General features: G+C 37.5%; 1 protein-coding gene across 2 annotated transcripts in view; it reads left to right on the top strand.

The window, feature by feature from the left end:
* Nucleotides 1-655: 655 nt before the first annotated feature.
* Nucleotides 656-12,528, top strand: part of LOC308699618 (uncharacterized protein) — a 29,413-nt gene continuing 17,540 nt past the window's right edge. Inside the window, exons 1-4 of one of the 2 annotated variants that reach the window (XM_081380513.1) lie at nt 656-769; nt 1,159-1,464; nt 1,562-1,987; nt 2,524-2,583. In XM_081380513.1, coding sequence (XP_081236639.1) covers nt 709-769; nt 1,159-1,464; nt 1,562-1,987; nt 2,524-2,583 — 853 coding nt within the window. In that variant the 5' untranslated portion in view covers nt 656-708. The remainder of the gene's footprint in view (nt 770-1,158; nt 1,465-1,561; nt 1,988-2,523; nt 2,584-12,528) is intronic. The other variant, XM_081380514.1, reaches the window with a different exon arrangement.

Raw genomic sequence — 12,528 nt, 5'->3', positions numbered from 1 at the left:
ACGAGTAAGAGATGATCGGTTCAGGAGATACAGCGATCTGTCACGTCACATTTACAAGCGCCTAAACCGTATTTATTGTTGAATTTCGTGATAAAATGGACAGAATCTGAGAGCTGAGAGTGTGTTTCATATCAATAGTAGCCTTGTCTGTCGGTGTCAGTCCTCTTTGCTTCATGATTTTCCTCTGCGTGAGAAACTGGATGTGTGTCGTGAGAGCGAGTGAAAAGTGTCGATTGCCTGATTCTCAGCATTGGCAGCCCTGCATGAAGTCAAATTAATTTCCATAACACACCACTGAGGATTTGTTCTGCATGATATCAGCATTGACCAGCAGGTGTCGCTGTGTGCATTCCAAACCTGGAGAAATCAACCACTTTTATACACATCAGGCTGGAAAGCTTTAAAGCTTCATGAAGCTTCATCTCACCATCACTACCTTCAGGTTCACTCAGCTCAACAGTTATACGCTATATTAGCAATAATGATTATTTTGGGAGACATGGATGAGCTTTGATTGGTGGTTCCCATCATGCACTGCAACATTAGGCTTTGTTTATTTCAGCAGTGATGGTTGGTTGGTCAGATGAGAGGAAGTTAATAACCACAGGAGGAGCTGCTGATGTTTAAAGGAGGAGCTGTAACTATATATAATGAAGAGAAAGAGCTGTAACTATATATAATGAAGAGGAAGACTGACAGAAACAGAAAATGGCTGATAAGTGTGATCTGTGTGTGCTGGGACTGATCATTCTCTCTTCACTTCTCACAGGTAAAGAAATCTGTATTTTCTCTAAAGACATTTAGTGGAATTAGTCTGGAAAGAGTTCATTTGAACATGCTCAGTTTATTCTTGCACACATTCACGTTGTGATCTCAGAGTTGTGTATTGATACACACAGATCATACTGTATTATTCCTGATACTGGACATAGTGTCACTCAAACATCTGATGATGAAGAATTATCTTCATATTAAGAGTGTGTCAGTGATTTGAACAGCTCTCTGATAAAGACTAATAGTTTATTCTGGAGAGTGTGTTGTTTGCTTTAAGTCAGGAAAAATACTATGATTTAAAACTTCTGCTTTTTATGCTGGTGTGTTTTATGTTTCATTTATTTATATATATCATAATGAACACTGGGATATACTGTGTTTCAGGAACCAGTGGAGTGATTGTGTTCATCAGTTCTGGTGAAAATGTCTCTCTGTCCTGTAATAAAACTCTTTCTGACTGCAACTCAACTACGTGGACCTACAAGAACAGACCTCCAGAAGTTGAACTGATTACTGGAGGGATAAAGAATAAAGACACAGAGAGACATGAGAGACTGAGTCTGGAGTCTGACTGCTCTCTGAACATCAAGAACGTCACAGGACAAGATTATGGAGTATACATCTGCGAACAATATGTGAATGGAGAACAACAAGGACCTGATGCTTATGTTTATCTGCATGTTCTTCATGGTAAGTTTATGATTATGTGGTCAATTTAAAAAGGGCAGATTCTCCCTTTAAACTCAGATGATGATTGAAGAGTCTGTGATTTGTGTCTTGTGTTCAGTTTCAGTGTCTTCATCATTATCATCATCTTCATCATCATCATCATCTTCATCATCATCTTCATCATCTTCATCATCTTCATCATCATCACCATCATCTTCATCATCATCATCTTCATCATCTTCATCATCATCACAGACTGAGATCAGTCCAGGCCGCTCTGTGACTCTCTCCTGTCAGTTGTATAATGTATTCTCCTGTGATAATTGGGTCCGTCGTGAGGGAGTTGAGCTGTTGTGGGTGAATCAGGCTGGTGTTGATCTGAAGACAGACTCCAGATATCAGATATCAGCTCCAGATCGATATCCCTGTATCCTCACTCTGACTACAACACTCCTGGATGAAGATGACAACAGAGAGTGGAGATGTCAGCTTACTCGCAGAAATCAACTGGAGACCTCAGTCAGATACACTGTCAAGTATTCAGGTGAGAAAACACTCTTTTCTGACAGATTTGTGAAAACTTCCACAGATTGGCTCTACTCTTTCTGATGGCTTCATACGTTTTGGAGTTGTAAAATATTAGTGGTCAAAGTCATAAACTGCATAACAATCCTTATAATTCCCAATATTGGCCTCCTACATGGGTCATATATGATATATTGCATAAATCAGACGAGAGTATTAAAGCCTAGTATGACCCATGTAGGAGGTCGGCTTTAGGAATTATAAGGCTTATGTCCTTCATTCAAGCTGAAGGTTTATTTGCAGAAGCTCAACTGTGTTTCACTCTCATATAAACCAGGAATAAATTATACAGTAACACAGTAATACAGTTATACAGTAATACAGTAATACAGTACAGTCTCTTCTCAGCTTGAGAGTGAAGTAAGAAGATAATAGATGACAGACTCGTGCACATATTCATCATTTCTGTGATGTGAAGCTCCAGTATTATGTGATGATGATGTTGTGTATATGTGGCATTATGTGTTGAACTGAACTAACAGACGTGATCCACAGATCCAGCTGATCCAGCATCAGAAACTGGAGTCAGTGTGACTGCTGGATCATTATACAGAGGTACGACACGTTCATTTATACTAGTGGTTCTCAACGGGGGCGTTCAGAGAACAACGGGGGGCATTGGAAGCAAGATTTTTGAAAGGGGGGCGTTCAGGTGTTAATGGGGGGCGTTCACGAGTTTAAATATGAAACGCAAATTTTTGTTAATTTACTTTTATTCATTTTAAGCATTTAGTAGTTGTAATAAACACTTAAAGTGGGCTATTTAAAAAGTGTTAGGACTATGTTTTTGTTCAATTATGTTGTAAAACATATGCGCAGAGTGTGATGTCATATTGTGTGTGCACGCGCGTCTATGGTTCGCGTGAAAGAATACCTCAGCTGCGCTAAAAAAAAAAAAAAAAACCTTCGTCCGCACCCGCTCTGACCGCAAGTCCACCATGAGTGTTGTAGGTAGGCTCAAGGAATGTTTTTTGTGTTAATTTCTATTGCATTACGATTGAAAGCAGTATCAATAATGTAAAAAATATGATCAGAGCCGGTTCTAGACATTAGGAGGCCCTAGGCAAAATTCATGTTGGAGGCCCCCCACCCCCAATAAAAAAAAAAAAACACTTGAAACAAATATGATTCCTAACCTTTTTATTTATACAACATTTAATTTTAAAAGCAGTATATTTTTACTTACACAGTACATAAGTTTGGACACGTTACTATTTTTAATGTTTTTGAAAGAAGTCTCTTATGCTCATCAAGCCTGGATTTATTTGATCAAAAATACAGAAAAATAATATAGTGAAATATTATTAAAATTTAAAATAATGGTTTTCTATTTTACTATACTTTATATTTCTGTGATGCAAAGCTGAATTTAGTGTCAAGTGATCATTCTGATTTATTATCAAATGTTAGAAAGGGTGCTTAATATTTATTTTATAATCTGTGATACTTTTTTTCAGGATTTTTGATTATTAAAAAGTTGTTTTAAAAAAGTCTTCACTACCATTTTTTATATATTTAACACATCCTTGCTGAATATTACTGTTTTTTTTTCTGTATTTTTGATCAAATAAATGCAGGCTTGTAGAGCATAATAATAAACTTCTTTCAAAAAACATTAAAAATAGTAATGGGTCCAGACTTTTACCGGTACTGTATGTACATATTAATCAAACTTTATCTAAGGTTTTTGTTTTGTTTAATCTCTTTTTTGTTTAATGAAGATGTTGTTGTTGTTATTTTGCTGTTTTATTAAATTTATTCACAGTTCCAGAATCCCACTTCAGTAAATGAGCATAAGTGCTTTTATATTGCATTGCTACTTTAAATATGCTATACACAAATCAAGTGGAAGAGAAAGACACGATCGCTACTGAGCAGAAAAAAATGGATAAAGTGATATTATTGGCGTAATGTCAGGGTATAATCTAATCATCAGCAGAATTTAGAAGATAGACCCATGAGATCCTTTATTTGAAACATTTAAAAATGTTGTAGTGTGTTGGCTTTTTAACTTAGAATACAGACGCCTTGTCTTTTAATTTTGTAGCTTTTTTACTAGTCAGCTCCCGACGCGATGTTATTCATTGTACGCGCAAATTCAAAGTGTCGCGTCTGGGCACGTTAATGACGCTCGCTCTCTTTTAAACTCGTAATAAAGCGGTGAATGATTTTTCCAGAAATGACGCTGATCTACAGTACAAGTTTATATTTAGAATACATTGCAATCACTCCAAAATAGATGACGACAACTCACACACCTGCATTTTGAGCTGTGCTTCTTTGTGTGCTTAGGCTTTTGCCTCGCAGCACCTGATGGATGCGTTCGTTACACATACTTTCAGAAGCCGGCACCCGTTTTGTAACGGACACATTAATTGGTTTAACTGCAGTAATGTAACAGTCTATGGTGAAGATAAACATCGTCACTATTTTTAGTTAATTAATAAATATTGAAATAAATTGTAGATAGGACATTTGTACATTATTATTATTATTTTTTTTATTTTTATTTTTTGTCCCTCTGTCTGGGCCCCATCCCGCCAATCGGGCCCTAGGCACGTGCCTAGTTTGCCTTTGCGTTAATCCGGCTCTGAATATGATGTGCAGTCAAGTTTGGGTTATGTGTAGGCTATATGCTGTGCGTGTTCTCACCGATGGGCTTATTGTGATTCACGGAGTTTTGACGAGTTGTATTTTGACGACTTGATATTATTTCTTATTCAAAAGTTTAGAATGCCTAACATTCTAAAATCTTCCAGTTTAATGCGACATGTAGCCTATCGTTACTTTTGCAACGTCTCTATTATTTTTCTAGACCAGCGCTCAAGCACTGACTAATCCAGCACTCAGGGCCGGCGATTGCTATAGGCGAACCATAGACTGTAAAAAAAGATGGACGACGCCCCTCCGCTCTCTTCCATTGATGAAAACTGAAGCCGCCAGCGTCTCGATATGGCGCTGACATATTGGAACTTGAGTCTGCGCAGTAGCGATCTCGGGACCAGACCTGCGCAGTCGTGAGCAGGAAGTAAAGCCGCGAAATCAACGCTCCGCCCTCACTCTCGCAGGATGCACCCAGGGAGAGTGGATTCTGCACACTTTTTTAAAAATTGATTGCAGTACGACAAGAGGCTTGTTAAAATAAAGTAAATACAATCTCCTCAGTCCTCCGAAGATACCGAAAAAAATGTCCGTTGGTGCTTCAGTGACTACTTCGCTCGAGAACCTGTCAATCACAGCTGTCAATCATGACGTTACACCACCGCATCACGTAACTAACTAAAAACCAACTTATTTTTGAAACAGACACTTGAACTTACATCAGCGTGATAAAAACGACAGCAAATGAAAGAAACCACCTTTGGAAAAAAGATATTTGAAGTGTAATTTAATTGTTTAGTTGTCTCACGTCCCGTTGAATAACACAGGGAGGCGGGACTTATGACCTATACTAGGACCAGCCACCGGGGGGCGATCGAGACGTTTTGGCTTCACTTTTCATGGCTTGTGCGGCACGCTTGAGGCGAACTAGGCGGTTGCCTAGAGCGACAAATGTGTTGGGGGGGGCGCGGACGCACTCTAGTGTCGCCCTATCTACTTCCCATATTAATCATAAAATTAGAACGAAACGCGAAATGTTTATTAAACATGATCAAAGGGCGCCCCCTCAACCACACGTTTAATTACTTGTCAACCTGATTATTAGATTGAATTTATGATTTTTGTCGACCATTTCTGGATTGGCGGGGGGCGGGAGCGTTGCGTTACGTTACGTTAGGGAAGTGCTCAGCTGCTGGCGCGTTTGTTTGAAAATGAAGCGGTCTAAACCTCTGGTGCACAGGGACAAAAACGGAGAAAGGAAGAAGATAAAAAATAAAGCTCAGTATAAAGTAAGTCTTCTCATCTTAGCTATTAAGGTGTCCAATGAAATAAATTTAGGCTACTTAGTATTGTAGCCTACATCACCTAATATTGGACGTTTCATTGCTGTCACTAAGCTAGTTTGCTAGCTATAGTTACTTTGAAGGTGAATAGAAATGGCAGAAACAACTATTAATATTTTATTATTTGAGATTGAACTAAAAGAACTTAATATTTTAATTTTGTAGTGGTACATACATTATCCATAATAGCACATTTGTTTGTAGAAGGTATAGTTAAACCAGTAATTGCAATCATAATTTGCTTAAATTAATCCAATTTGGTAAATATCCTTGAACATTCTTTGTAGAATTTGTGTATAAACAATTTACAGTTGATTCTTCAAGTCATAATTTGCTTGTTGAAGTATTGGAGTGACTATTAGAGCATTTTAGGGGCGCAAAAACTCAATCTTGCCTAGGGCAACCAAAGGGCTAGAGCCGGCCCTGCGCAGCACTGACAAGAATCAGCATTCACGCGCGCTCAAAAGTGTGTTTGGCGCTGACAACAGTCCGGTGGTGCCTAGAATCCAGCGCTGACTAGAATCATGCAGCGGACGAATGGAAAGTTGACAAAGTATTGACTTAAGAAACACTTATATTTTTTCAAAAATTTTCAATAAATCATGTTCCCATTCACTCTGGCGACGAATTTTAAAATTAATTAAACTATATTCTATTTATAAGGTAAAACTTTTACATTAGGCATTAACTAATTCAAATCCCAAATGCCAAAATCTTTTCTTTGTTCACCAAGTAATTTACTGGTCAGGCATTATTGTTAACTCACAAGACAGTAAGGAGAAAATGACACTTTGAAGGATAATTTAAATATATTCTGCAATCACATTTTGGTAATTTCATCTGAACGCGAAACACTGCTTGGGTAGTTTCAAGATATATAAATAATTCATAATACAATAATAATTTAATTGTTCATATGTGTTTATTCTTGTTAGAAGATTTTTTTTTTTTTTTTTTACTGATTATGAACACAAATTATTCACAACAAACCAAATTAATTGTATTAATTATACCATTGAAAAAAACAAGCTGATACCATGGTATTTTATAGCCTGGCTAACGTCAGACCAAGTCTCATTGAGACTTGGTCTGGGAACCACGTGCGCATTTTCTCGTATTTGAGGCGTGGTTTACGAATGCCCAGAGCCGTTTATTGGGCGCTATGAATGTCTATCAAATGCGCCTGTATGTAGCTCATAGCCAATCGCTTCAATTATATCAGATGACGTATGTAGAGTGAGAGAAATTCGACGAGGAAAAAGACGATGGGTCAAAGATTTATTTGTACACGATGGCGTTTAGCGAATATTACCGTTTGTGCAAGATAAACATGAGGGTAGAAGGTAACGTCGAGTCTGATATAAAGATATAAACAAACTGCTTCGGTGTCGTCATCATCTTGCTGCTCCCTCCCCGTTCTGTGATTGGTTCCCTTTTTCAGGGGAAAAATTGTCCCATGGTGTCCAGACTGCCTAGCAGCGTGAATAGAATCGCGCTGCGAGGAAGGCAGTATGGGGAAACCCAGGCTAGGTATTTTAGGCCTACAATTCTAACATAATTTTTCATGAAAAATCAAGATTGTATTTATTTATTTTTCGAAAGTAAGGTTAATGTAAGCAGCTTCTTGCAATAGTCTCCTAAATGCGTAATAAAACCTAAGTGCAAACATTACCACTTCAATGACTGTCCTTTATTTTTCAGTGCATTTGTTTTACAATATATGGCTATTACTGTCATCGGATTAATATTATTACTACTATTATAGTAGTGTAATGTAGAACTAAAAGAGGTTTGAATTTTTTCTTTGTACACTGAATATGGGTTGGCACTTTTAATTTTTGAACTCTCAAAGTGCACCAGATTGATGAATTTAACATTGAAATGCACAAAATTTTCGAACGGGGGGGGCATGCCCCCGGACCCCCCTAGAAGGCCCGAGGTCCACTCACCACAGATTTACCAAAATCCTGTAAGAAACAGTGGTATTGCTACACCAATGCAGCTTATAGCTTGTTTTTTGTATTAATCACTGGAGTATAGTTCTATTGTATTAATAAAAGACAATTTGCACTTATTTCATCTATTAACTCTCACTCGTTCCTGCTCGCTCATTAGTTTGGGGGTGGGGGGCGTTCAGGGACCTGAATATTGGATAGGGGGCGCTGGCCCAAAAAAGGTTGAGAACCACTGATTTATACTGACAGCTTTATAACATTAAACTATCAGTCAGTCTGTAAATGCTTCATCAATAACTGTTGATAGTTGAATACCCTTGACTTCAGTCATGTACAGTTTCTCTTCTTCCTCTCATGTTTCCTGCAGCTCCTACTGTGGAATATCTATGTATTGACGGCATCTAAAACATTCAACGTTTCATGTATGAAAACATTCAAATGCACAAATATTGATGAATCAATATAAAAAAAACCTGTTACTGCGTTAGATTAAACTGAAAAGGGTCATAGCACTTGCATATTGTTGTCCTATTGATAGTTTAACTGCTTCTGTTTTTCTCATTTCATCATCTAATAAGTCTCCTTTCCTGAGATGTGTGTTAGGAATATGTTAATTCCTCTTCATGAGCTGGTAATGTATCTGTAAGTCCACTGAAGCGAGTTGTAGTTGAGAAGCCGCTTCAATAACCGAGAGCTAGATATTGGGTCTTAAACACCTCACGACACCCTGAAGGAGCCACTGAGAGGTCAGACTTGAAGCACTGTTCCTGAGATGCTCTTCTTGGTGGTTAACTGTAAGCAGCAGACAGATCCAGCAAGAGGAGAACTGAGGATTCGGAGGCTCCTCTTGCCAGTCTCAGAGCTTCAATAACCGAGAGCAGGGCCGTCTCAGTTTAGTGGCGCTTCTGAAGCCAGACTGGTTGTTGTCCAGGAGGATGTTCTGTGTGAGAAATGGAGATAGTTGGTGGAAAACGACTCGTTCAAGTGTTTTAGCAAAGTGGTCCAGAAGTTCAGGGAGGCGGAAGTTAAAACAGTGGTGCTTGAGAAATACATCCCAGATCTTCCAGAGCATTTGTAGTGTTGATAAAGGAGTCTGGATCTGATATATTTCTCAAGGCTGGAGAGAGTAAAGCAGAACGTTATAATCCATGTGTAGAAACTCCCTGAAGACAGTTAATATCTGCTTTACAGACGCTCATGTGCAAATGCAGCTTTATTTTACCAAGCTGACGCTAATAATTACTTTACAATACTTTTAAAATCTGTTTTATAATTCAGGAGTCATGGATAGTGGAAACCTTTTCAGTAATGAACCAATTTTATCACTAATAATGTAATGATTTTACTTCTAGAGTTTAATGACATGCTGGAAACTGCTAAAATAAAGAAGTGAAACTAGCAGTAATGCTAAGAATAGCCTGTAAGGGTGGATTTCCTGCAGGGCTTCAGTCTGCAAGACTGCCGAATGACTAAAGAAACGTTGTCAGCAAGATGGTAGAAAACTGCACATTTCTTGTTTATTCCACCCACTGCCACTTATACCAACGACGGAAATAAGCGCAGTTACAATAGCTTAATATGTGGGAGAGCGTTGCTGTAGAGAGTGATGATATTGTATTGCAATATGAAGCACTTCAAAGTCAATACCAAATCAAAACTAGTTAGCACATTATTTGTAACTGAAAATGTTTAATGACAAAATATGGTTATGGTTACACTTAAAATAGTTACAAAATAGATGATGATAGCTTATACCATTAATCTTGCCCAGCATATATGAAATATGTTACCAGAGAGAGAGAGAGATAGTGTAGAGAGAGAGAGAGAGAGGGAGAGAGAATTGAATTTGAAAACACATTTTAATACCATAAAAAAATTATTTCATTACATCATTCACATTAAAGACAAAAAAACAAAAACAAACATACACAAAAAAACACCCTTTAAACTATTCATAAATAACAACATAAAATACTCCTTTACTGCAAACAAATAGCAAAAATTAATGCCCCTTCATGAACAGAACATAATACCTCTCCACTACACCATCTCATTTCAAACAATAACAAATCATTCATAGCCTTAAAATAATTAAAATCTGTAATTACTCTTGACTTGATTACATTGGAAAAAAACAACAATACATCATGTCCAGAAATGTTTTCAATCTTATTCTTCCTACTCACATATATTGCCATTTTTGATTGGCCCAAAACAAAATTTAACAACTGACACACAGGAGCCTTTCTCTTGACATATTTAAAACCACAAATAAACATTTGCATAGAGAAAGTTTCACCAAAAGCCTTAAAAAAAGACTCTACAACAATAAATAAAGGTCTCAATCTATCACAAAACATAAAAGCATGAAAAACGGTTTCCCTCTGAGAACAGAAAGGACAATCAGAGCTAATCTCTGGGTTTATAACAGAAATAAAAGCATTCACGGCTATAACCCCATGTAAAATTCTCCACTGCATGTCACCCGCTCTCTTAGGTAACGGTGGCTTATATAGTGCTCTCCATTGTGGTCTACAATCTCTACCAAAACCAATGACATTACGCCATGGTGTATCACTCCTGTTATGTAAAAGCTTTCTGTTAAAAACTTTCACACAATTTGTATACACATCTTTCACATTAAATGAATCAGCACTGAAACATACATCTTTCTTTTCCAAAAAAGGACCTTCACACTCATCCATTTTAGGTGACAGGATTAAACAATGGAAAGGGTCATCCTCATTTGGTTTTATGACACCTCTGCAAAAGTCTTTGATGGTTTTCAACTCTTCTTCTTCAAGAACTGACCTCCACTTCATTAAAAGTTGATTAACCAGCCTTAAAGATTTAAAGCCCAACTTTTCCGCTGTCTTCTCAATATTGTCCAAGTCCGGTCCTGCAATATTCACTAAATGTCCCAGTGTCGTAATTCCTGCTTTAATTAATAGTCCAGTGTTTGCAGGAAAATAAGAACGGTTTACTACATTTTCGAACCGGGTTCCATAAATCAGTGGTTCTTGAAGTAACCAAAACAAACTTGAATTTTGTCCGATATTAACACCAAACAAATTCCAGACTTTAAAAATGTTCTGATAAAAAATTGGTGCCTTCAATGCATTCATCTTTGGGGGGTCCATCAAAAAAAGAGACTTATCAAGACCTAATCCTCCCAAGCTCTTCAAAATCTCACAAGCAACAACCTTCCAATTTGACTTGGATGATCCATATAAAAGTCTGTGTATAAAGCGCATCCGAAAAGCTGCAACTCTACTTTGCACATTTATAAGACCCTGTCCTCCTTCATCTTTAGATAAAAAAAGTACACTTTGAGATACCCAGTGTAACTTTTCCCAAAAAAAATCAATTAAAACCTTCTGAATATCAGTGAGTAAACACAGAGGAGGGTCCACACATGCTACACGATGCCACAAAGTAGAAGCAACAAGGTTGTTAATAATTAAAGTGCGTCCCCTGTACGACATCTTAGGAATCAACCACTTCCATTTACTTAATTTTTCTTTTACTTTTTCAAAGGCATCATCCCAGTTTTTTTTAACAGTAGAATCATCTCCCAGAAATACACCCAGATATTTAAAACCTCCAGTAGACCATTTTAAGTCATTTGGGAGCTTTGGTGCACCCTGTAACCAATGTCCAACCAAAATTGCATCACTTTTGGCCCAATTTACCTTAGCTGAAGATATTTCTTTGAAATCATTTAAAATATTTACCACTGTATCAATGTCCTTTTGGTCACTAATTAAGACCACCACATCATCAGCATAAGCTGATAGTGAAACAGTTTTACCAGAATACGGCAAACTTAAACCTTTGATGCTTTCTCTCACCTTACATAAAAGAGGTTCTATTGCAATAGAGTATAACATGCCAGACAAAGGACAACCTTGTCTTACACCTCTTTCCACTTTAAAAGGAGCACATAAGCCACCGTTAACCTTAAGAATACTTTCAATATCATTATATAAAACCTTAATCTTTCCCACAAAATCTTTAGTAAAACCAAAAGCCTCTAAAGTTTTTAGAAGATAATGGTGTTCAACCCTATCGAAGGCCTTCTCCTGATCTAAAGAGATTAGGCCAACATCAAAACCTTTCATTTTTGTCAAGTCAAAAATATCACGGATGAACGATATATTATCAAAAATAGACCTCTCCGGGATACAATATGTTTGGTCAGAGTGAATCACTTGCTCTAGAACTCCTGCAAGTCTATTAGCAAGGGCTTTGGATAGTATCTTATAGTCACTACATAAAACTGACACTGGTCTCCAACATTTAATTTCTGTGAGGTCTCCTTTTTTTGGTAGAAGGGTAAGAACAGCTCTACGACAGCTCAAAGGCAAATGACCATTTGTAAAACTGTCATTTAAAACCTCAAGCAAATCTTCCCCTACCACAGACCAAAAGGCTTTAAAAAACTCGACCGGAAGACCATCTATACCTGGGGCCTTCCCAAGTGCCATACTCTGAAGTGCTTTTTCCAGCTCTTCCAGACGTAGCTCACCACTAAGATCCCCATTAGACACAACAGAAACTTGAGGTAGTTTTTTAAGAAAAGAATCACTTATGTTTTGTTC

This window comes from Scardinius erythrophthalmus, assembly GCF_964197995.2.
Source record: "Scardinius erythrophthalmus genome assembly, chromosome: 1".
Lineage (NCBI taxonomy): Eukaryota > Metazoa > Chordata > Actinopteri > Cypriniformes > Leuciscidae > Scardinius > Scardinius erythrophthalmus.
This window is presented reverse-complemented; position numbering and strand designations above follow the sequence as displayed.